Source organism: Hydractinia symbiolongicarpus, chromosome 7 (assembly GCF_029227915.1).
Source record: "Hydractinia symbiolongicarpus strain clone_291-10 chromosome 7, HSymV2.1, whole genome shotgun sequence".
Lineage (NCBI taxonomy): Eukaryota > Metazoa > Cnidaria > Hydrozoa > Anthoathecata > Hydractiniidae > Hydractinia > Hydractinia symbiolongicarpus.
The window spans coordinates 12,653,101-12,679,609 of NC_079881.1; the positions used below are offsets into that span (position 1 = coordinate 12,653,101).

The 26,509-nt window shown below is 37.4% G+C and overlaps 2 protein-coding genes across 4 annotated transcripts in view; one reads left to right on the forward strand and one right to left on the reverse strand.

Moving 5' to 3' along the window:
- Positions 1-2,949, forward strand: part of LOC130648372 (uncharacterized) — a 28,306-nt gene extending 25,357 nt beyond the window's left edge. For both annotated transcript variants that reach the window (XM_057454407.1, XM_057454408.1), the window contains exon 16: positions 2,704-2,949. In XM_057454407.1, the coding sequence (XP_057310390.1) occupies positions 2,704-2,788 (85 nt within the window). In that variant the 3' untranslated portion in view covers positions 2,789-2,949. The remainder of the gene's footprint in view (positions 1-2,703) is intronic.
- Positions 2,872-26,509, reverse strand: part of LOC130648375 (paramyosin-like) — a 34,166-nt gene continuing 10,528 nt past the window's right edge. Inside the window, exons 2-7 of one of the 2 annotated variants that reach the window (XM_057454415.1) lie at positions 16,735-16,801; positions 13,027-13,279; positions 4,690-5,873; positions 3,706-3,827; positions 3,419-3,511; positions 2,872-3,052 (exon numbers count right to left, since the gene is read on the reverse strand). In XM_057454415.1, coding sequence (XP_057310398.1) covers positions 3,026-3,052; positions 3,419-3,511; positions 3,706-3,827; positions 4,690-5,873; positions 13,027-13,279; positions 16,735-16,777 — 1,722 coding nt within the window. In that variant the 5' untranslated portion in view covers positions 16,778-16,801 and the 3' untranslated portion in view covers positions 2,872-3,025. Of the gene's footprint in view, positions 3,053-3,418; positions 3,512-3,705; positions 3,828-4,689; positions 5,874-7,736; positions 11,928-13,026; positions 13,280-16,734; positions 16,802-26,509 lie in introns of those variants that run through there. The other variant, XM_057454414.1, reaches the window with a different exon arrangement.

The window sequence follows — 26,509 nt, forward strand, 5'->3', positions numbered from 1 at the left end:
TCATGTGCAATGTGTGGGAGGTTTTAAGGTCTGTTTGCCTTTTTTATCTTTCGAAAGCTTTATATTTGTTTTCTGCTTGTTTTTAATGTTGAGATAAATATATTGTCACGTATTTTAGCTACGTACAGACCTTAAAGACCTTAGATTTTGAAGGCTTGCTAGCTAGGTAGCTCTTTACTATTCTGTTTGATTTAAGAGCTTTTTATCCTACCCAACATTTACTTTTATGTTGAGGATGTAGCCATTTAGCTAGCTATTTGGCTAAAAAGTGGAAGTATAAAAATTCATTTTGGCTGCAACAATATTCTTAAGCAAGCAAATGCAGTTAGTTAGGTAGCTACATCTGTTATTATTTTCTGCAAATAAAATGGCTGAGCAATTGCTTTAGCTGGATGGGTAACAGCAGACTGTTCCCTGTGTTGCCATTTAAACCGTAGTTGCGATTAGGTTTTTTGGAAAAAAGTATTACGCCTGTTCAACTCTATTTAACTGCACTAAACGGTTAGCCCAGTGTTAACAGCAAGAAAGTTTTTTTAAAAGGGTATTATCCCTATACGCCTGACAGCACTGTTTAACTGTATTTATGCGATCAACCCAGTGTCACGATTAATTTTTTAACTTTCACAAAATCTTATTCCGCAAAATAAAATAATATTGACCGATTGTTTTTGCTATGATGGACTAACAACGGTTTGTAAACGTTTTTATTTCAGCTATCGGTGCGAGAAAGTTTTGTTTTTAAAATATGTTACAGTCGCAACACTATAATGCTGTATGCGCTTCACTTGATTTACGACACGAACCCGTGGGTTTTTCCACGGATCATCGACTAGTTAATTTAAAAATGTGCCAGAGCTTGCCCTGATCTTTTTTTCCTATTAGGTAGGTGGACATCACAAATATCTAGTGTTAGAGTCATTTGCGTATCAAAAATAGGTTTTGATGCAAGGCCAAGGGGAATTAAATCACAGTTTATTGTTCTATACACATTCAAAAACACATGCGCGAAAATTCCATCACTCGTTTTCTTTCAACAAACACTATTGCAATCAACCAGAGGATATTATACATGTTTGTTGCCTGTGCTTCATCCAGTTTGCTTCAATCAATGCGCAACAAAACGTTTAAGAAGTTAAGTACACCAGTACAAAAAATATTACAAGTGCTGAACTTAGTTTGTAGGCTTAATTCAGTTCTTTGCTAAGGTCAGGTTGTGCATATTTTGCAATTGGACCGTTTTGAAAACTATGCTTAATCATGTCTTTTATTAAGTTCATAGCTATAGAATAGCACCTTGGATAGGAAGAGGATTCTGCTTTGGATGAAGAAAATAACTGACGAATGGTTTATCGTAAATAAAATGGTAATTTTTACACATAATGTTGAAAATAATGAACTTTTTTATGTAGGTGCTCAAACACATTGGGCAGTGGATCAGAAACTGTAATTTCCCTTGTCTAACATTCCTGAGAATATTCTAAAATGACAAGCAGTTTCAAGAACGCTCACACCTTTTAGAGGACTTGTGCGGCTTGGGCATTCTTGAAGTTCTGTTTAAATGACGGTTTCCAAGTCGTTTTAAACCTTGTTCTCAGGGAGGGCCTATGGGCAACTCATTCGTATTGCCAAATACATTGGTGTTGGTTTGATAGCATAAGTGAATATTTTTTTTTTAAATTACTGTAGCTAACAGGTTACCGACTTAATGAAAAAAAATCTGTGAAGAAAAATGGTGTGTCGGCTGACTCTAACACGCTATTTGTTTTGTCTGCGCCCTAGCTTCAGGTTTTCCATGTCTGGCTATCAGTCAGGTAATAATATAACTACTCCATTGTTATTATACAAATTACTTTACAAATTCTTTTATACAAGACAGAGCTAACTAGCTACTTGTTTAAGCCTCACCTTGATCTAGATGAAACCAATTTAAATTGATAATATTGTATTCTTACATCTTCAATAAAATAAAACACAACTCGGCGCGTTATAATTGTACAAATTACTTCAATCTTTTCCTTCATAAAAGGGTAGCTACAGGAGCTTTCCAATCTCGAGGAAAACCAAAGCAACAAAAAAGCTTTAAATACACAAGTAAAGTCGATTAGAAACAGGACTACCAATTTCAGAAGACGTAAACAGTTTCAATACTATGATTTTCAATTAATATACAACTAACATTGTATTAAAAGCAAAACCGCAAATTAATTGATCAACTAGGCTTATACTTTAACCCCTTGGTTCAAACTAATTTGTTCTATTATGATTTTTTTCTATCGAAATTTTAAGAATCTTAATAATTCTACAATATAATTATACTGTTTATAATTCGCGTAGCAAAATTGCTTCGCAAATAGTTCAATTAGCGCACCTACTTAACGCGAATTAACGCCAGATGGAAACCAAGGTTTAGGATTACATGAAACACCTATTACCCATGTTGGAAATTCTGTCTATATTTCTGAACTGCGAAATAAAAGTATATAAAAATATAAATTGTTTAAAAGTCAGATAAATTCGCATAAAAATCACACCATTCAAATCTGCTTCGCTGGAATACTAAAACGGTGTTTCGGAAGTAAGAATTTTTAAGATTGCGCACCTAAATTCTCCTGAGTGATAAACATTCACCAAAAATTGCATATTGTGTAAGCCGCTAATCGTGCTAAAGTGTTATCCTTTAAAATATTATAATTTTCATTTCAGATTTCTACATTATTTGGATTCCATCTTCATGTGTTTCGATGAACCTGTCGTGAACGAACTAAGTAAGACGGCGTTTCCAAGGTAACCCGTGTTGTCATTTAACATCACACTTTATATTTGAGAATTTATATTTTGCGGATTTTATAAATAATTTTAAATCTTTAGTCGTATTGTAATTTACTTTATTTGACTGCAAAGTTGAATATTTTTATTTCATAAATTATAAATAATAAAAGTTACAGCAAACAGCACGTGTATTCCATTTCACCTCCCATTGACCTCCCATGAAATGTATTCTTTATATTTCATTCCATAGTATTCTTTATAGTTCATTCCATAGTGATGAAGTCTAAAAAATAGTAAATCTGTTATCGCTAAGCAAATAATTTAAAAAGTTACATCTGAAGTCATCAGTATAAATTAGATTAGGCTTCTTAGATTGTGAATATACATATCTTGGATACGACCCTATCATCGCGCTTTTGTTTTTTGGAAAAATTATTAGCATACGACTATATCTTGACATTTTGTAGCATTTTGCCGCCTCAATATTTTCAACTCAATATTCAAAAAACAAGAGCTAAATGATATTTAATGCAGCTGAAGGAGTTCAATTCATCAAAGAAGCGTACTGTGGTAAAAACAATTCTTGGCCGAGTATATATAACAGTTTTGGCCTCATAAACTATACTTTGTTCTTCAAAACCGTCCTTACGTCTTGGATACTGTGATCTCTGTTTAATTCTTCTTGCAATTCTTTGATAGCTTGCATTTGATCTTCCTTGCATAACCTTTCCAACAATTCCACCTGAAAAACAAGGATAAAAACCAACTTGTTTTCCGTGACAAATTGTAAACTACTTAAATGTTTTGTTGGGAGTTGCTCAAGGTTCATGGTTTTTTGTTGTTTTTAATTTTCCTCTAGCTAACCGGGGACGAGGATAGACATGGAAGATGTCTTACAACGGATCAGAAGCAATAAGGTCTTTTCTTAATACCTACCTCTTCTCTATAAAGTGCCATTGTCTTGTCTCGTTCATCCAGCATCTTTTCCAGTTTTCCAATTCTACTTAAATTTGACGTTGCATCATTTTGCCACGCAGATTCGCAATGTCGAAACGTTTCTGTTAAAAGAAGAAGACAACTCATATATTTACATGAGATCTTTAGAAAAAGAAATTGATTTGTGAGAACTGCAAAATGTTTTCTTCATTTGATGACAATATTGGACAAAGATATATTAGCAATCGCTTTCAATTACTGGACATATTATTAGCATCAGACTAGTAGGTTAATACTCTGCTTTTGGTCTATCTATCTATCTATCTATCTATCTATCTATCTATCTATCCAGTGCCGTAACCACAATTTTAATATTGGCGGAAGCCTATATAGAAAAATTACATATATGAATTTTGCCTTAACCCTAACCCTAAACCCTAACCCTAACTGCTATCTATCTGGCGCCTTGCCAGATAGACCAGGAAAACATCGTATTCTCACTAGCGCGCATTACTGAACAACAAAGATACGAGCCTTAACATTAGGAAAGGAGTGGTGCTGATATCAGCAAGTTACTAAAGTTTACGAATTCAAGTCTAACCACATAACATTAGTCCAATGAAAACATTGACAAATATAAATTACGGGTGTGTTTTTTCAAAAGTGTGTTCGTAACTACTTGATATGGAGGACGGTCACTGGACGGTCACATATCAAGTTTTATTCTGCAAAGTTTCTCAAAGAAGGATGTCATAAAAAATTTTTTGCTTTGAAAAGTTTACAATATGAGGATCCACCAGTGCCGAATTCCTTATAAATACGAAGTTTTTTTATCTTCGAATCCAGATCCTACAGCTTTGCATTCACCGGACGAGAGAAATAAGTTACGCATAGTGTTAGCCAATGACAACTGCATTTTTTGTTTGATTTTGTGGTAGATTAAACACAACAGTTGCTTTTTTTTTCGGTATAATATTTCCTTACCTATTTGTTGTACAAGTTGCTCTTGTTCTTGTTTTAACTTTAAAATTTCGGCTGTGAGACATTCCACTTTTGCAGATAACAAATTAACACGTTCATTTGAGTTGAACATCTGAGTTTTGTTTGCTTCAATTATTTCTTCACACTCCTTCACTTTTCTAGATAAGTGTTCTATTTTCACGTCTTTTTTTTTGTATTCATCTCTTAACCTTGATTCTTCCTCCTCCATGGTGAGTGTTATCTTTCTCAAACTCTCCGTCAGCTTTGCTCGAATTTCTTCATTTTCATCAAAAGATTTTTCTAACCTTTGCGTTGTCTGGATTAATTCGCTACGTAGTTTTTCCTCATTGTATACATGTTCCTGACAGTTATGCTTTAACTCGTTGATTTGCTCATTCATTTGTTTAATAGTTTTTTCATATGTTATGTTTTGTTTCATTAAAGTGTTAACCCTCTCCATAATAGCTGCATATTTTTCGTCATTCTCTATAAAAAGAAACTGACATTGACTCAACTTCTCCTCTAACCCCTGATTGCCTTTCTCAGCATTTTCTTTAGATTTTGATAAAATCTCGATGTCCTTTTTTAGCTTATCTCGCTCTTTTTCCACTTCATTTTTAGCTACTTCCAACTTGGCGTAATATACTTGTAGTGACGTAAATGCCGTGTATCTTTCTTTCAAATAAATTTCAATGTTATTTTCATCTTCAACAAACGCGCGTACTTCCTCTTCACGCTTTTTCAACTCTTCTTTCAGATCAGCGTTTTCATTGCTTAGCTTTGCAAGATTTATTTCCATGAATTTACATTGAGCTACTAATTTTATGTTTCCATTTTGCAGTGATTCATTCATTTCGTGAATCTCTTTTCTTTGCGCTTCAACTGTTCCATACCTCATTTCCAACGTTTTTAGACTCTCGCATAGTTTTTTATTTTTTATTTTTAAACTTTCTTTTTTGACCTGTTCCTTCTCCAGCTGACTTTTTATTTCTTTGATGCAGTGCTGTTCAAAAACAAGCTTGGATTTTAGTCCACTGTTTTCGGTTGTCCATGTAACGTCCCTTTCGCGGAGTTCGTCCACCAAACTTTGAAGATTTTTATTCTTGTTATTAACTTCATTTCGTACTGAAACCATGCTGTTTAAAGATTCTTCGAGTTTTTCCAGTTTACTTTTCAGCTCGACTTCCCTACAGAAAGAGTCATTAGATCGGAATGATGTCAAATTTTTTTAAATATTGGGAAGAAAATTAAGGGTTAAAAACATTTCTGTGTAAAAATTCAAATACCTTTTCGGGGAGTTAATAAGTCCTTTGTTAGTTCTATCGATTTTTTATGTTCTTTTTTTGATTTCCGCCGACCGCTACCCGAGGCGGAATCTTTAAAATCGCCTTGAGGGATACAGGGAGAGACAGCGCAGCTAGGCTGGATGCACGGGGTTGTGATATTTAGGCTTTAGGCTAAAATATTTGCTCGGACCCTGTCATTGTTATTACCTGAGAAGCCAATAGGAATGTTTCGATTCTTTTACAACTAATAAGAGTACAGATTGTAAATAATCTGATCTTCACGATCTTCTAGTATTCTACATTCCTTGGCAAAAGCTTTGGGCTATGAATTCTTGTTGTACGAATCTTGTCCTTCGGCTGTGCCTGTGGGCAATTTCTTTTAAGGTTGGCTTGCTGGTGGGAACTCCAGAGTATTTATATTATAGTATACTTGATATAAGGTGAGAATTATTGTATTTTGATTAGCTAGCTGGTGTTTTTTAGCTGACCTGCACATGTCTTTGTCTAGTCACCAAGAAGCTAGCTAAGCTATAGTTAGAATATGTAAAGCTAGCTAGCTACCAGAAAAGCAAAGTTTTTAGTTGTGTTAATAGTTAGCCAACTGGACGTAGGTAGCTACCCCGTTTTTCTTTAGTTTCACAAGGGCTTTAATTATCCATTTCGTTCCCCAACCAACCAGACGTATTTTAGATACAAAATATTTAAAATATTTTATTTTTTTTATTTATATATAGACATTCTTTTTTTATAAGAACATGAATATGGAAGAAAGCCCTTTCAATGTTTTTAACGTTTGAAATGCGTTTATAAATATTCTTGAGATGTTCTTAATTTACCGTAAATGATGAATAAGCACGTGGAGCTTATTTAATTTCCCTCATTACAGGGGTCGCTTAATTGGCAGGGCAGTTAATTAAGTAGTAGTGCTTACTCAGGAGGGGGTAATTCTGTAATTTACGGTGTTACCATAATTTGATGATAATTTCTACAGAGTGTAGCACTTGGAATTTTTATATTTTTTAATATCTTTATTAAAAAAATTTGTAGTCAAGCTTCACAAAGCCTTAGAATAATCTTAACATGTTCTTAGATTTTAATACTTATGTTCTTATATACTTTGTTTCGTCCTCAGAACAAAAGATATTTACGTTGGGCTTACTTTGTTTTTTCTGTTTTTAGTTGCAGATAACATGGATCGCGTTTCTGTTCTCTGAGAATAATCTCACACTATATGACATATTTTAATACCATACTTATTATCTTTGCTGATGGCGGAAATCTTCAAGCCATCGGGCTTCTTGTTCTTCCTTGGCTTCCCTTTTCGTTTTGTCCCTAATTTTTTTTCTTGTTGTGCCCCGTTTTCAGGACTTTACGCCTTGTTACAACTTCTTCTAAGTATTAATTTCACAATGCGGTTACTTATTATTTGTTATTATTTGGGATGAAGAACCATGTAATGTGGATATCCAAAAATAATTATTATTATTATTATTTTTATTACTATTATTATTATTGTTATTATTATTAAAAAATTGGAGTAAGAAGTGTCAGAAAAAATTAAATTATTCAGATTAAACAACAAGAATTTTTAAACCAACAAGTCTGAGACAGTTATGTAAAAAAAGGCTAAGAATTCTTCGCAGAAGTGTTGCTGTTTGTTTTCATTATATGACTCGTTTTTTCCTGCAATGTGGAAAATCGTTTAGAATTGAGTGTCCAATTGATACTAATTGAAAAATGTTTTTTTGAAGTAAAAAACTGTACCTAATTGTTGCTGTTTCTTTCACATTTCCAATTTCTTTTAATCTTTCTTCAGCTTCGTTTTTCTTTTGACTTTCTTGTGAGCACTTTTCAACGATGTCGTTATGAACTTCCTCTAGTCTTTTCTGTTGTAGCACAAAATGATTTTTCATATCGTTGAAGTGAATAGTTACTTCTTTAAATTTACTCAAAGTGTCATTTATGTAGCTGTCCTGTTTTTTCGTTTCCAGTTTTAAAAGATCTAACTCATTGAGTGAATCTCGAAAGGAATGATCGAGGGAGTCATATTCGGACTTCATCAAATAGAGATCATCACTTATTTTTGATTTTTCTTCTTGCAAGCTCGACAATGTTGTTTTGAAAGTTGTTATTATCTCTTCCAGTTCTTCAATCTGTTCTTTCATAACATCGCGTTGGTGACAACTTTCAACAGCCAATGTATAAAGCTCCTTACTTGCTGTTTCCGAGCTCGACAGATTTAGTGACGTTTCTTCAAGTTTTTCTTGCAAAATCTTATTTTGAAGCTTTGAATCTTTAAGTTCTTTTTCAATTCCGGTTATTTCGTCTTGCAGGGTTAACCTTTGACGAGTTTCCGTGTCATTTCTTTGCTCAGCAGTAAGATGTTTCGTTCGTAAATTTTGCAGTTCGATGCGCAATGCCATGATTTGATTTCTCCCATCCTGATTTTCTCTTCCCAGTTGATCAAGTTGACTTGTCAGATTTTGTTCTCGTTGCTCAAACTTTGTAATGGTTGAGTTCGCTTCTGACAGTTTGTGTCGCAAGAAATTGAAAGTCTCATCTGATAACTTAGTATCACCAACCACTGCATGAAAAATATCGGGATTTGTATATAATTCAGTAAAAAGCGTCTCGTCACTAGAATTCTCCATCTTTCGTTGTTGACAGTCTCAACACTATGATACCTATACACAGCATGTTGACGCGCTTCACAAAAAAACACTGCAACGACTTTATTCGCTCGCCTAAAAACTTTTTATGCATAAAAATTTCGTGATTTAAAGGTACCCTAGCGCGTAAAAAGGATTCTTTCGAAATATAGGAACTTGTGATGTCATAGGATAGCTTTGAAAAATGCTGACATAAACTGTACATATGTCAAAATATCATCATGGGTGTGAGTCCACAGTGTAAAGATTTTTAATTTTGTGCAACTGTACAAACAAGATGTTTTAAGTAATAATTTATGCTGACTACCTTATTACACAATAATGATTTTATGAGGTCAGATTGTAATCTTTCAAGCTTAAATATGGAGCGAAATAAGAAATTATCTTAACTTTTTATCCTCTATAATATCTAAAAATAAAAAAAATTGAGGAAATCTGCCTAAGCGTTGTCATGGTAACTATTGTTTGAGTTGAGAAAGCCTAAATATTTAGTTACAGGGGCGGATCCAGTGTACGTGAGCGCCGTCACGCGACTGACATAATTTTTACTAAGAATCGTAAAAAATAATAGGGTACTGTGATCCTGCAGTCCCTGCGACCGTTGACCTTTATTTTACGGACCTTTCTCTTGTGTGACTGAGTTGATGGATACGGCAAAAAAAGCGACTGACATCCGAAGAATTTTCATGCAATGTGATTGGCTTGCCGCCGAAATAAGGTTTTCTGATTGGTTTACAAAAAACTGACGACTTTGACCCATATTTACGGCATTCGAAATGTGACACAGCATGTATTTTTCAAAAATCATTGAATTCTTTTGTAACCGATGCCGTGTAATTTGAATTTCGGACCAAACGAAAGCAATTAGGAGGGTTTTTTCAGACCAAACGAAAGCAATCAATGACTTTTCGGACCAAATGAAAGCAATCAAGAGCTTTTCGGACCAAACGAAAGCATGCAAGGCTAATAAGTAACCGGGCAAGATGACTCACCATGTGTGCTGGAATGAGATGCAATAATTTTTTAAATGTGCAAGAAAGAGACGTAAAGTTATTACATTAAATCAAGTCTTTGTGTCAAAAATATAATTACAGTTGCGTAGCTATAGATATAGGAACATATGTAGCCTGCATAGCTAGCTAGAAATTTCAATGCAGAGTGGGTTATTTTTTAAAGTTGTAGTTGTTGACCAAAAACTTAGAGAGTTCTACAATTGCTTTATGTTAAGAGGATAATGCTTTATTATTCTTGTTATCTTAAACACTTGTAATATATAGCTAATAAAAGCCTGCAGGATCTAACTTTCATATGAAAAATCCTTTTTATACTTAATTTTTAATTTTCACAAAATAGGCCCAGAAGAGTACACGTAGACTGATAATAACTTCCTGCAGATGTTAATAGCTTACTACTAGGATATATCATCTGAGGAATTTTGATATTAGTACAAGTCTGTGAATTTTTTAACAAAAATAATAATTCCTAACCAATTAGTCAAAGTGGCAATTTTATGAGTGGGTAGTATAAAAAAGCATACTTTTCGCTAATGGTAAAAGTCCAATAACTTGTGCAAATATTAAAACAATGGCTTAAAACTTGATATGGTATAGTTTTAGACCAGATCAATGAAAGAGAGCCCAATATACATTGACCTAACATTGTAGTTCTTAAGTTTTTTAATTTAGGCATTTTTGTTCCATCTTACATATGATGATGACGCTTTGTACAATTAAACTGGTGTAACACAATATAATTTGTGAGGAATGAAGCTGTTTTTACTTGTACTATCAGGCTTGGTTTAGTTTGTTTTGGTAGACTAGTTGCGATAGCATGGTAAGTACTCTGAACACAGAAAATTTTTGCCACCTTTCGCCAAATACTTTAATTTCCCAGTGGTAAGAAACATTATGCTGTGTCTCCAGACTGTACAGATACATCAAAAACCAAATTTCCTATTTTCTTAACTGTGGTGCAAAGTTGAACCTGTATTTACATTATTAAATGCTAAAAATACTTATGCTCAAGCTCATATTCTGTTTTGTCTGAAAGGTTTTGATGAAGGATGTGATGATAATTTTAAAGCCAACCATTTTTGTAATTCTGGTTGAAACAATTCAGCTTCCCCTAGTTAAGCCTACTTTAGCATATAGCAGACTGTCCATGTCTGGAATAGCTAACATTACGTTATTAGGCATTTCCTAGACATGCTGAAGAGCCCTGATATTGGGCGAAACAGTCTTAAAATATTTAAATTTAAACTGTTGTTTTTAATTTTCATACACTTTTTTGAAACCATTTAAAAGATGGTTTATTTTCTTTTCCATTCAAAACTTTAGAGCAAAAAACGTTTCTAACAAAGCTAATAATTTGGACATTATTTAGGCCGTTTATAATGCGTAGAGGCTTAAAATAGCGAAAGTTTCCGGACCCGCCATGAAGGGCTCACAGCGCCCCCCATGACCCCAGCTGTTTTGGGCTCAGCAAATTGCTGCGCTTTTTTTTGCTTCGCAAAAATGTGACTGACATGTTAAAAATGTCGGATCCGCCCCTGAGTTACATTATTTCTTGTCGTATTTGTGTAACTAAATTCCAACCCAATTACACAAGTTCTTTTTCGAATCTCAAATTTAAGGTAATTTTTCGCATTTCCACAAATTAAGTAATGGCAAAGATGGGAACATTGGCATTTTTAGACCAAATTGTTAGTTATGGTTTAGTCAACACTTGTGGCAAATTTTATACACAATGAATAACACCTGTAGAAAATACAGAGGGTGGGAGGGGTGCGAACTGGAATTCATTTTCCCACCCCCTAGCATTGAAGAATCCATCCCAAAGAGTCCAGCAAAAGTAGGGTTGAACATTATTTATTCCATGAAGAATTAAAAAAGAAACATCATAATCCATGAATATTTTCTTTTCTCCATAACCAAATTGTATTTTATCGTTTTTAATAGTTCAAATACAAGTACATGTATCACAAATGAGAGTCCAGTTGGGTTTAACATCACTTTCTTTTTCTACTTGCATTCATCAAGATACATGATAAAATCACTAATCCTCCCTTTTCCTCTTCTTTTTTTTCTTTAACTAAATAAAGATTTCCCGACCAGTTGACTCCTGTACGTAACATTTTCCAACTCGCACAAAGCAATAAATTGCAAGGAGCGTAACAACGAAAAGCTCGAATACCAGGAAACCTGTTATAACGTCATAATAAAAGTCGAAGTCTTTGTCCTCAGTGTTTTTAGAATCAGTCTTGTTTGAATATGAGCTTATCGAAAGCCTGAAAGAGTTTTCAGAAAAAGAATTTGAAGGTCGAAAAAATTTTGATAGATTATATTAAAAACTACGAAAAAGGTTAAGGGATATACAAGAGATACAATAACATAATAATAACACAATAACATAATATATATAATTTTATAGTAACTTAGTAAATTTTAAAATCACCACTATATGTTAATTTTAAATGGATCTGGATCTTGATTAAATTGATCAATTGAAAAATATTCCCTCAGGTATTACGTATAAGGGTTAGGGTGAGGACTATTGTTATTATGTATAATAACAGGTTAATATTTATAATTCGTGAATTTATTACAATCACCGTAACGTATAGATGCAGCAGATACCTGTTGCTGGTGTTCTACTACAAGCTTTCTATTTTTGAAAGCTACGCTTATTTTTGGTCGAGCCTTGCTGTTGCTTAAATATCTCAAATGAAGTAACCAATTATTTCCAACCTTGTTTCCAGGATTTTTTTTACAATTCTATAGGAGTTTTTTTCTGCTGTTGAGAGTCTGGTATAAGTTTAAAGGTAAAAAGAAGCCCAGGAATTAAGTTTGAACTATTCTTACTTTATGTAAAACCTTAAGATGCTACAAAAGCCCATCGTTAATTTTTTGTTATTGTTGTTGTTTAAAATTTAATTTAACTTATCAATTTGAGGCTAACTTATTGCTTGTTAGTTGCTTAAAATTTAATGGAATATTAGCCTAATGTTAATTCTTTGTCGTTCAGCATATGTATTTTTATGGTAATATTTCGACCTCCGTATTGGAGGTCTTCATCAAACTGTATAAAATTATTTAACGGTTGTCATTACATTGACATCAAATCGACGTCACTGTAACGACTTCCGTTTAAGGTACGCGAACATTGGCTTCCAGAATTTCGTCGTCACATACTGACCATCGTCTAGATTAAGGCCATGTTCACTACGCGGTGACGTGTCCTGGAGCTGTATTTCCAATGCTTTTTCTTTAAAGTAGCCTAATGTTATTTATAAAGTGTTTCTTATAAAAAAAAACATGTAATCTTCTAAAATGTGGAACCTAAAACTTCTGTTTTTCAAAATAAAAAAAAGAAAGAAAGAAACTCACTTTAATCCGACTCCAAAAAAAATAAGGTTCATAATTCCAAAGCAACTAGAAGCTAGGTTTAATACTGAATATATTTTAGCAAGTGCCGCGTTGTCCAACAATTCTCGTGACGAAATCACTCCGACTACTCCCGTAACTAAAATCCAAACCCCTGCCCACATACCACCACACAGTAGATAGTAGTCTCGTAGGACAATTAACGCGCCAACTCCAATAGTCAATAACATAACACCAATTGTAATTTGAGATATCCCTAAAAGGTACAATAAAAAGCCACTGGAAATAAGAGTTTGAAACGCCATTAGAAGAAAAAACAATAAAAACTGCTACAATTTTACACGCATTTAGCAACATCTATAAAAAACATGGGGCTCAGGTTAAAAGAAAAGTATGAAATAAGCCAGCTTCAACTAAATTCAATGAAAATTTAAGACACGTTTAACATAGGTAGCGAAGACCTCTAATAAATTTTTCACACACTTTTAATTTACGATTCTTCGCTACCCTAGTCTAGTTAAATTAGCATGCGTATAACATTTTAACTTAATTCGGCTTAAGAATAACATGTGCTTAAGTGCATAGAAATAATCTTTAAATACGTAAAGAAAATCTGTCTCATCAGAAAACTTTGAGTATTTTTCCTTGCAAGTAGCTTGGGTAACATTTATTTCGGCTACCGGTATTGTGAACCTTCCAAGCGGAAAGAAGAAAAAAGATGGCAGAAGACATCCAGCATGGTTCTAGCTAGAAAGGATACCTGTGTCTCTCTCCTGCAATTGCTTTCGCCCTGTATTTTTTTTATTACGCTCTCGCAGAAAAGAGAGACAGGTCCAACTCGTAGTCAGAAGTTGACTGCCTCCCTCTGATTGGTTTACATTCATTCGGAATAATTACGTAAAGTGTTATAGTCCGTGGCTACGCTTCCTAAAGAAGTAATTAACTTACGTACAATTTTTTAAATCGAGCTGATAAATTATAATTTTCAACATGGCGACGTTTAGCAGACGTATCGAAAGTTCTTCTCCGTGAACAAAAAAAAAAAACAATTCAGTTTCTCTATTTCTTTGGGCCACAATAGTTGCCTATTTTCTTTGGAGTTTTTATACTTTTTCGAATAGAGTCTACAAAAAGAAGGCATACTGGCATAGCAACTACGGTGTTTGTTTACATTTTTGGATGCACGTGTTTTCTCAAATTTACTGCTTTAAACTTGATCAGGATTAGCGCTCTCTTCCCTTTACCGGGCTGATATTATTCCAGACAACATACATATACGTAGAATTTCAAGAACAGGAAATCCGTTCACCCAGGGCGCGTTTATGTATCTACACATTGTATCTGTCGACATCATACCATTGTTATAATGAACTTGCTGAAGAATTCAGCAACATTCTAAAAAATCGTGAGACATTTGTATTTTCTTTTGCATAAAAAAGTGTTAGTGTGCTTCCTTACCTGTTGCTTCTCTATTTTGGTGACTATTTTTATGTGCATCTTACCAGAAAATGTACATATGTTGCATAACATGTTTTTTTCTAAGCATTTATTGACATTTCTAAATTTTTTTAATTTTTAAAAAAGAATACCTTATAAGAATATTTTTAAGCCTAAAAATGTAAGTTTATTAAGCATACCCGAGCCTGTTCTCAAATTTTCATATGCTTATAAAAAACATGTAGTGTATTTCTATTTTGTTTACATACATTGTTTCATATTTATTGTCTTCAGGCTATGCATTTTGTTTATAAAAAAATTCAAACATATTTGTGCTTTGTTTTTAATTCCCTTTGTGCTCAATTTTAGTTATCAAAATAAATAAAGAGAATATTTACTCTCAACAGTCATATGGTTCATGTGGTTCTAAGCAGCCCGAAAACGCCTTATCAATGGTTACAGCTACAACTAAATTTTACAACTCTTAAAACAACATCACAATCTTCAGTTCTGCTTACGTACGTTAAAAAAAATGTTTAAAGATCTTGGTCTTCGGCGTAGTGGAAGCTGTTCTGCTGAACATGCCAATAAGGTAGTAAAAGTAAATGTTATTGTGACAGAACTGCGTGGTTCATCGTCCACTATGGGATACAGATCAATGTGGCAGCATTTAAAAAGGAATCGGGAAGTAATAGCAACGCCAGATTCTGTTATGACTACCTTAAGAGTCTTGGATCCTGACGGCGTATCACTTCGTGCACCAAAAATCTGAACGGAGGAAGTATACCAACGGTGAACCAAATGGATGCTGGCATGTTGGTGGGTACGATAAACTCAAGCCGTTTGGCTTTTCCATCCATAATTGTATGAAGATCAAATGGTTTCAGTTGGTTAAGTCGAATAATAAACAAAATGTTGTTGTTTTTAGATGCCATTAAAACCTTTTCTATAATTCCAAGAGTTGTGCAAAGTAAATGTGGTACGGAGAATGGTATTTTTGCGCTGCGCAATTTTTGTTCCGAAGAAGTCATTTGGACGCACAGGCAGATGAAAAGTCCCACCTCTGTGGATCCTCGCATTCCAACCAGAGAATCGAGGCCTGGTGGTCCCGTGCAAAAGGGGATTACATGATACGGTTTTTTAAAAATATGATTAATGAGAGATTATACAATCCAGATGACCTTATTAAAAAGAGTGTGTATGTTCTGTTTCTCGGATATTATCAGGAAAGAGCTTCTCAAATTTCAAAAACCAATGGAACTGCCACTACTTACGAAAGTCAAAGAGCAGCAATGCCCATGGAAGGCCAGTTACTCTTTTCTATTTTCCGACAATTGGATTTTCTGATCAATCCTTCCCAATAGACCTTGCCGATATCACCCTTACAAAATACAAAAATGAAAGCCCGTGTGAAGAAGTTGATAACGAATACACCAACTATTTCGAATACGTTTGTCACCAGTTATCATTACCTCGTAAACATGATAACTTCGAGTCTGCGAAAAACTCATTTTCAATTTTGCTTCGTTATGCAAACCAGTAAGAGAGAATGTAACATTTTTGAATTACTTACACTAAATAGATGCGCTCTGTTATCGTATGGGCACATAAAAAATGCACGCCATGGCCCTAATAGACTTTCGTAAAATATGGATCATAGTGTCAGTAATAATTTCTTTTTTTTCTTGAACGGTAGTCCATGTACAATGTCAAATAGACTCCGTTAGTCTGTCTTTTTAATCACAGCCTCGTGTATTTAATAATTTAACAAAATAAAGCTTTAAGCAAAAAATGTGTTTTCGTGAAGAACAAAAAAATGTGTAAGCAACACGCACCGAATAAGGTAGTTCAACATATGAGCGAAATGCAGAGTACACACGCTTTTTTATAACATACGAGCCTGAGATTATAAGCACTTTTGAGTCGCGAAGTCTTAACAATTGAAAAAATAAATTCAAAAATTGTCAGGAAATTTTTGCTGCGATTCATTTTTTAAAGGTAAGGTAAGGTAAGGTAAGGTAAGGTAAGGTAAGGTAAGGTAAGGTAAGGTAAGGTAAGATAAGGTAAGATAAGGTAAGGTAAGTTAAGGTAAGATAAGGTAAGGTAAGGTAAGGTAAGGTAAGTAACCTCCAAAAAATCTTTAGAAAAATCTAAGAGGCACGAAAATACGTTTCTTTAAAAGATAATTTAAGATCCATTTAACTATTCGTCTTGATGAAAAACATGTATTTAAAAAAATGCTTTGAATGATACCTATCATTATAAAATAATTACCTAAACTGCACGTTGCGTTTGAACTTTGTCTTGGTAAGCACATCTTGGAATTTGCAGACGATATTAACTAAAATAGCGCATAATAATAAATTTTAAGGTGGCAGCAACCCTTTTAAAAATCGGAATTTTTTTTTTACATAATTAGTTACGAAAGGTTATTTTCAGACTATATATCCATATCTTTTCTGTTATAACACACTTGTCACGATTTTACAGCTGAAATACTATTATCTTTCACCAAAGATATCCAGCCTCAACAATTCCACTTTAAAATAAAATTCATGAATAATTAATTAATTAATAAGTTCTGCTGAATATAGAATAGTCTGCGCTTGCGAAATTGTACAGAAAGAAATGACGTAGTTATTAAAGACAAACGTTAATAACAACAAAGATGGCGCATTATGTAGAAATTTAAGACGATCTTCATTATGCTACACTGCACGAGCTTTAACTTTCGATAGCATCTTCGTTTTACTTTAAAACTTTCAGGCATGCTTGGTGAACCATGCATCCATAGTACGGTGTGCGGAAATCTTTTTATTCGGATTATTTTTTATTTTAACAGCGCTCGATGCAGCAGGGGATGCCAACAAAGAATCTTTTGAAAAACAAAAGGCTATTGTTAAAAAAAAAATGAACAAAAAAACTTCGCACACCGTTTTAACAGATTTAACCCAAAGGTTCATTTAAAAACAGAAGCTGATGAAAAATAACGAGATTTTAAAAAGTTGGAGCACGTAGAAGTCGATTTTTTTCTAGTTTATGATACATTTCACAATAGAAGTTTCTGCTGACTCAGCAATTTTGGTGTTAAGTTAAAATCATGTCATTATGTATTAAGGCCTATATTTTTAGGAAATAGTAAAGAAAAGTGGTATAAATAAAACAGTGAGTAAATAATTCAGCTATTTCGGCAGCTAAAAAAGGCTTACTGCCACCTTAAGGCTGAAAGTATTTAATTTGGAGGAGAATATGTGAGGTTAGAATTGTTGATGACAAAAAAGTCCAAACTTTGATTTGTATGCTTATATATGTATGTATAAAAAAACTAAACCTGAATCTAACTTTAAAATTCTAGCCAGAACTCAATTCTTAAGGTTTCTTCATCTTATCTTTGAAGTTGACCCAAGAAAGTTAAAAATTTAGTCTTGAAGTCTCGACTCTTTGAAATTAAAAAAACAGCTTGATCAAGTGCGGCTTATAATGTCAATCTGTTCAGGAGACACTTTCATAATCAGAAAGTTAGTGGGGGCGGAATCTGTCCCCCCCTCCCCCGGAACGAATAGGGTTAAGGTGGGAAAAATTATGCTGGGTTGCAAACGAATTTTCTGCGATCAGAATTGACTGCGCTTTTTGATTGATTACTTCTATTGTTTTTTAATCACGTTATCAATATGGAGAAATCCTTTGTTCTGAGCGCGAATGGCCTCACCGACCCGAAGAAATATAATTAATTCTTGTATTATTTAAGAGGGTAAGATGTGACCACGCCAGTTTTTTGCTCATTGATTGATTTTAATTCCGGGTTTGCTCCCAGGTGGATTTGAATATTAGGAATTTACTTTGACACACTCGTTTGCGTGTAAGCTTTCGTTTGAGAGGAGCTCATTTTATGTACCTCGAAGAAAGAATAGTTAACTAGGCTAGGCGCAAGGTTAACACATGCAGAAACGAAATATGGTAAATTGTGCTTTAAACTACAATATTTAAAAGTTTCTGCCGCCTTGGTCGTAACAAAAGATTCGACAAAGAAAGATCGGAGCTACACAGCTGATGGTTGATTTAGCTTGAACGATAACGATCTTGAAAAGAGATAACTTTGTGTTGAAGCGTACAGCCTCGGCGCGCTTTATTCTATAAGACATTCTCCGTTTGTAACTTGCCGATCACCTGTACATTTTCCTTTAAAACATTTTTTTTAAAAATTTGTATACCGGTTGCCTTTACTGTAAAGAACTTGAAACGCTGATCACGAAAATGTATAGTTTAAGATATTTTGAAGACGTCACACATAGAAAGTGGAGCTCTTTAGCGCACTTTCGACTTATCGCCGTTTTTTGAGTCAAACCCTAATTTCAAGGGTCTAGCGCAGCACTGTTTCCTCGTTATATTGATCCTCTGCGCAAAGGATCAATACCGCGGACAATTACCGCTGTGCTGCAGCACTCTCGTACGAACGCAATATTGTGACCCTGGTTGGGGTCACAACATAAAAAATAAAATGTCCAGTGCGTTAGAAAATTTTCCAACATATAATAAAATGACTTCTTACTTGAGAAGCATGATTATGCGTTGGTTCAAGAATGCAATCAGGGAACTTCCAGCTGAAAATGGTCACATCGAGATGGTTAAGATGTTCAAAGAGTGGGGTGTGACAGACTTTAATAGGCCCATGAAACGTGCAGCTGAAAATGGTCACATCGAGATTGTTAAGCTGTGCAAAGAGTGGGGTGCGACAGACTTTAATTGGGCTCTACGAAATGCAGCTGAAAATGGTCACATCGAGATTGTTAAACTGTACAAAGAGTGGGGTGCGACAGACTTTAATGGGGCCATTCTTAATGCAGCTGAAAATGGTCACATCGAGATTGTTAAGCTGTGCAAAGAATGGGGTGCGACAGAGTTTAATGGGGCCATGGGACTTGCAGCTGAAAATGGTCACATGGAGATTGTTAAGCTGTGCAAAGAGTGGGGTGCGACAGACTTTAATTGGGCTCTACGAAATGCAGCTGAAAATGGTCACATCGAGATTGTTAAGCTGTGCAAAGAATGGGGTGCGACAGAGTTTAATGGGGCCATGGGACTTGCAGCTGAAAATGGTCACATCGAGATTGTTAAGCTGTGCAAAGAGTGGGGTGCGACAGACTTTAATTGGGCTCTACGAAATACAGCTGAAAATGGTCACATCGAGATTGTTAAGCTGTGCAAAGAATGGGGTGCGACAGAGTTTAATTTGGCTCTAGAAAGTGCAGCTGAAAATGGTCACATCGAGATTGTTAAGCTGTGCAAAGAGTGGGGTGCGACGAACTTTAATTGGGCCATGAAACTTGCAGCTTTCAATGGTCACATCGAGATTGTTGTATTGCTGCGTGGTTTTGATGTAATTCATGATGAATTGCTGCGACATCATCACAAGCGCAATTTTTATGTAAAACTATGGAATGAGGTAATGCCAGTGGCGTGGCATCCGGATCGATATTGGAATTGGTGTTTAGATGAGGAAGAAAAGCGCGAGATCTCTAAATTATGGAAGTAATGTCCAGTATTTTGATCCTGGTTGAGGTTTAAAAAAATCTATAATAAAGAGATGCCTTTCCTATCTGCAGAACAATTTGATGCCTTGAAATCAGAACACGAGAGCATTATGAAGTGGCGTGATGTTCCCACTGGAATCATATTCAAAATTGAGTATGTCGAAGAGATCAAGACCAAAAAAGGTGATGCAACTGTCATCACATTGATCGATTGCGATGGTGAACGATTTCAAGCATGGGCAACGAGTGTACTGAGAGAAGCTTTGATAGGTCGAACAGGTCAGATGTTCATCAAATCACTGGGAAAGAAACAATCTACGAAGAATCCTGGTCAATTTTACTATGATTACGACCTTGTGGAAGTGGAAGACTAAAAAGACAAAAAAAGTAATCTTTTGTTACTGGAGACAGTCACAAAAATAACGAAAGCCCGGCTGAGCACAGCCACATAAACAAATGGACAAACTGCGACAAGAAGCTAAAGCCTTAGGTCTCAAAGGGTACTCTACGTTAAAGCGAATAGACCTTGTCGAAGCCATACGCAAAGTCAAGTATAAGGATGCGTCGACACAAACGGACGGACCGTACTGCGAGCCTTGCGTAGAAATGGCGTCCCAACGAAATCTCGAATTGTACATGGAAGCACTTGCCGAGAAATCACGACGTATCGCGCACGACGGAGATCTCCTCATCGACGCAAAAACAGGCGAGGTGTTAGGATGTAGCAAAGGAACTTGGTGATTTTTGTAAACCTTGAATAGTTACAAAACCGTGAAGGGAAAGCCATCTAAGCCTCGTATGAAGGCGGTGGGTCTATATATTGTCGCTGGCAGTACCAACATCGTTTTTTAGCTTGGCAATCAATTCATTTTTACCCCGCTGTCTTCCTTGGTTGATGAGCTCCACACGTTCATTCTCGTTGATGGATTTCACAGCTTTTTTCGTTCGTTGTCGGATCTGCTCCTTGAGTATCATGTAGCGCTGTTTTTCCTGGATGATCCATGTAAACTCGTAGTCTGAAATTGTACCATCTTGGATCGCTCTGGAGATCTTATCGTAAACAGTGTCTAGCTTCGACTCTGCCAGGAGTTTGATGCACTCATGTTTGTGCACTTTATACTGTATCCTTTTGGAAGCATTCTTCAAACCTACTTGGCCTATGCCCACTGCAAGAGCCGCGGCTTCAAGACCAATTGCTATAGGGGCTCCGAATCCGGTTGCAAGCGTGGCAATACCTGGTGCGGAGGTGATGACAGTAACAGCAATCATGCCATGATCAGCATAGCGAAGCCCCATCCCCCTAAGCTTGAACTTTTTGTAGAGTTTTTCTCTCTCTTTGATCTCAGACCGCAGGTACTGCTCAATTTCTTCGATCTTTTTTAGTCTGTAGACCTGACTTTCTTGCTCCTGCGGAGCCGCCAGGCGATCAGGCTCATGCTCAGGCGCACTTGGCGGCAAAGTTGGGTAAAGCTTCATTGTATCAGCCATTTATTCTATGAGTAAATGCATCGTAATTCCGACGAACGAAACATTTTTTTCATGATGATGCTCGTCCGTCAGCATGAACTCCAGTCTGTCTGTTGAGCCCTTCAAGGGAAGGTAGATTGGAGTGTCAAAACTCCATGTAAGCATGTTTCCCCATGCGTTTAACTCTTTGGTGGGAAGCAAAGCAAGAATTTTTGATTTCTTCCCATCCAGTAGGCAATCGTCTTCATCCAGCTGAGGGCAAACGAGTCTCAATCTTTGGTACACGTCAGTTTTGTAGAAGCTGTCATGGTCGCCCTCGGTAAACATTGCTTCGGTATGAAGATTATAACCCATAAGGTCCAGTAGTGATTTATCGACTATCGCAATGTACCCCTTGTTAACCCTAACCCTGCACGCTCCATTCCTGAGTACGAAGAGCTTGATCCTGTTCCCTGCTTGATTGTTGACTATTGCAGCGAGATCCTCGATCCTATATAGACCCTTCTCGATCGTGATGAGGGTTTCAAAAACTCCAACATTAAAGTTCCCATCATCGGTCGATCCGGCACCGCTTTATGAATCTTGATATCATTCTTTTTTTCGAAAAAATTCAGCCATACAGGCCTGATACTTATCGATTTCAGGGCAATTCTCGTGTCCTGCCCTAGGTAATCGTCAAAAATCGTAGGCTTCTCTATATCCGTGACATACAGCTGTCTCATGTTTCTTTAAAGAAACATGAACATTTATAGCTATAACCACAAGGCAAAATACAAGTCCAATAGAGGCGAATGGCCTCTCGGTGTAATTAATCCAGAACATCAAGACCTCTACGTTTCTACAGAATCGCACATTCCCGTGACCTTCTCGATGTTCACGGAATACCCAATAAAAGTCCCCACTAACCTGTTGAACGACCCCGTAAGTGTAAATTGGACCAGTCAAGCCCTTGGCTACTGGAATATACAAGTTAATTTCGCTTGTCATTGCGCTAGCACCGCCCTGGGTATATCCGCCAAACACTTGAATGGCTCCGTGCCTCTCATCAACAGTATCTTTAAATTCCACGTCTATTACCACATGCGGCGTATTCTAGCAAGAATGAAGGTACCCATGCCATACGATGACGGCTTTTCTCAATACGAGAACCCCTACTCTACATCTGGATATGCCCAGATTTGTCGTGAATATGGTGCCGACCCCAATGCCCAATACAAGTTTAAGGCTCTCATGTCCTCGCTCACAAATGGTAGATGGTGGCCGCAAGTAGATAGTGATTGGGCTAAGTTTATCATGCCTACGAGCCAAGGCCTGACATCGGAAGGTCTGTCGAAGCTTAGCGAGAGTATTCGTGTTTACGTGATTTTACTACTAGGGTCCCAAGCTGATGCCAAGGCATCCCTTATAGGTTCGGATGCTGACAATTTTACAGCGAGACAAATACTACTACAGAAATTCGAAGCCATGGTACAACGTGAGGAGAACGTAGGCCACGATATCACCGAGTTTCAAAAGGTGCTTCAATATGCCAGGACCCCAGTGAATTTTGCCGTGATGCACCACGTGTACATGCTACCATCCGATATGAACCTGCGTATTGGTAAAATTGTGGGGTATAACAACAACATCTTGATTGCGCCGGCGAGTGCGATGATTGGCATAAGGCTAGACCTAAACAACAAGCCCATTACCACACAGCCTCGGGGTTTAAAACGAGTCAGGTCACCACCTGGGCAAGAAATATCGAGGGGTGGTGCCACCCTAACCGGGGGGTCTGAAAAGATGTCGATGCCACCGATACCTCAGTCAGGTCTAGGAGATGGAAACCCTCACGAGGACACCAAGACCACCTTGGTTAGTGTGGGGGTAGGTCTCATATTAGCATATCTATGGCTTAAAAAATAGGTGCTCATGCTGAGACGGGCTTGCTCTTGCTGAGCCGCTAGGCGATCGCCTATCCGCTGACATCGCCTGGCGGCTCCGCAGGAGCATGGCCGCAAGGCGATATAATATGTTTTTTTGTCAACATACTAGATCATCTACGACTTCTTGCCACCCTTCCCAACGTAGGCCACAACAAGAGCAGCAGCGGCAGCGATTGCCATGTAGAGGTGCTTCGCTACATATTCGACAACTTTTGCAGCCACTCTGAAAAAGAACGAGACAACCGTGCCAATAATCCCTGGTAGCGCCGCACCTGCCTTACCTGCCAGGTATTTCAAATATTTTCCAAGCCTTTCCAGCTGTTTTTGTATAAAACCCTTCCCTGCGGCACTTCCTCCAGCACCTGCTCCTCCACCACCTGTAACTGCGAGTACGATGGTGGAAATCAGTAGACCAACAGCCGCCACGATGCTCGCTATAGTAATTCCTTGCTCCTTGAACAAGATTCTAAGCTTTTCAGTCAGAGATTTATCGTCTTTTGCGATTTTCATCAGCGTCTCTTTAATAGCTTTCAGTTGGCTCTGGGTATCCGAGGAAAGTAAACCGTGTGCTTCTCGTACTGCTTCCTTTTGATCCTGGAGTCGTTCTAGCTCTTCATTGGCCCTCGCGATATCTTCGTTCCATATAGCTAGCTGCTCTTTGGATGCCCCAGGTGTAGCTTCTTCGTCTCAAGCCTTTTCACCTTGGCTTCTGCTTTAGCGATCTCGCTGTCGTAGAAGATCATCTTGTTTTTCAAGTGCTTTAGGTTACCATTTAGCGTTTGAAGCTCGAGGTTGAGCCCTCTTCTTTCACGCTCTGTGAAGCTGGAGCCAAAAGGAGTCTCTTGCTCCTGCGGAGACGGGCTTCGCCCTTCCGCTGACATGGCCGGTAGGCGATCGATCAGGCTCTCCGTTTCATCAAGGACGTTCTCGAGCAGCGGCATCATTTCAATATCATCGGCCTTCTCTTGCTGAGCCGCTAGGCGATCACCGTAAACAATCTCGTTAAGGAGTTTCTGAGCCATTACCTTACTGCCTTTGTTTGGTGTAGTATAGTCGGTAAACCCCATGTCTCGCAAGCGATTTGTACCTAACCTCCTCCGTATCTCGGCAACGCTCCTTAATTCACCATGCCTTTTCGTGATCTCTATGCCATCGAAAAGAAGCTGGTTTCCCCGTGCCTCGAACTCGTTGTAATATCTCGCGATTGGCTGCCCCAGCTCCTCACCAAGGTGTTCGTAAAGATCGTCGACTTTTGATTTTAGTAGCTCTTCCCTCTGTCTTGTCGTGGTGTCTCTTGCGGAGCCGGATTGACCCTGATGCTCCTGCAGAGCCGCCAGGCGATCTGGCGTTAAATTGGCATCAGGCCTACTGAAATCCTCGTCTGAAATTTTTTCCTCTGGCGTAAAGTCGTCTCCTTCGTATATTGGATTAATCGGCATTTATTTGAAACGAAAATCAGCTAATAATAAAGCATGAGTAACATATTCGGAACTAAGCTCGATCCCTACGCGGAGATTAAAACAATGATGGCTATTAAAGACAAGAAGCAGCGTGTAAAAGTAAGTCATGTCCCTAGTACGATTAATCAGAACGAGGACTTGTATGTTGACATCACCAACATGGAGCAGAACGATGTAATTTTTCCACCTAGTATCAAACTACTTTTCGATCTGGAACTTACGGGAACAAACACGAAGCGCACTATCGTTAGCAATATAGGTAAATCCTTGGTGCAAAATCTTCGTATCACTTTGAATAGCAACGAGGTGCAAAATATTAGCGACTACAGGGTGCTCGCTACCTACAAGGACCTATGGTTGCCCAAGTTTGATCAGGAAAACAACTTGATCCTAGAGGGGATCAATCCCAACGATGGTACAATCCGCGCCCTACAGGTAAAAGCGACTGATCATGTAGGCACGGATGAGGAAAGAGCGATCGTCGCAGCTTACGGCAACACCTTTTGCATCCGTATCGGTAAAATGTTTGAATTGACACGAGACTTGCCGTTCTACCAGCCAGGGCTACACGATAGGCTGCAATTCGTTATACATTTTGCATCATATGGTGACGTTATCAAAGATGGTGGTACGGTGTCTTCAGGAAGCACGGCAGCTAAACCTGCAGACAGTGCGTACAAGATCACTAATATCGCACTAGAGTTTGACAAGGTTAATAACGAGGGTCTCGCGAGCGCTATGATGTCACGGTATAGTCGTTTGGCGCTACCCTATGAAAGGGTTCTCCGTAGCAAATTTGTCACGATAAAAAAGGCTGATACCAGCTACAATTTGCAAATTGATACTCCAGCAAAAAGTTTAAAAGGCGTCTTATTATTGTTCGTAGATCCAGGGAAAGTGAAGGCTTACTCGGGTGCTAACGAGGTCTTCTACAACCCAAAGATCGAAAAAATCTCGATCACTGTCGAGGGTAAACCTAATGAGCTCTACACGCACGCGATGCTCCCGAAAGATCACCTCGAGCAGATCGTAAACTTATTCGGTAGCCACGATTCAAAGGTGACGATTGGGCAGTTCATGACTGAGCGTTATGCGCTGTTTGTTGATTTCCGAGCATCACCTGATCATAGTCTACACGGTTCCGGAAGGCCATTACAGAGATTGTCAGACGGTATAACCTTGCATATGACCAAGAAAGCAGACGGAACAACGGGGGATATTAAATGCTACGTTTTCCTACTTCAAGATGCTCAGCTGAACATCTTAGATGGGCGTTTTCACAGTGTCGAATATTAAAATAAAGATGGCAAGCATATTAGTAGTCGCGGGTGGGGCTATAATCAATGCCCTCGCGTTCTCGGGGAGCAACTATTTGTTCAGTAAGCTGTCAGGCCATGGTGAGGCCGAGCGTAAAAGGCACGACAAGGCGATTGAACAACTTCAAGCAGCTCAGCAACAGTGGGTAAGAGATCGGCAGGCAAAGATCGATTGGTATAACCATCAACGAGAGCTGAAAAAGCAAGCTGGAGAGAGCTTGAAGGAGCTCGATGAAGGTATGAGAGACTATTACATCGCAACGATCGAGAAGGCTCCTAAGTTATCCGACTTCTACACGCCCAGCAAGCAGCAACAAGACGGCGAACTGACGTTCATCGTAGGATCACTA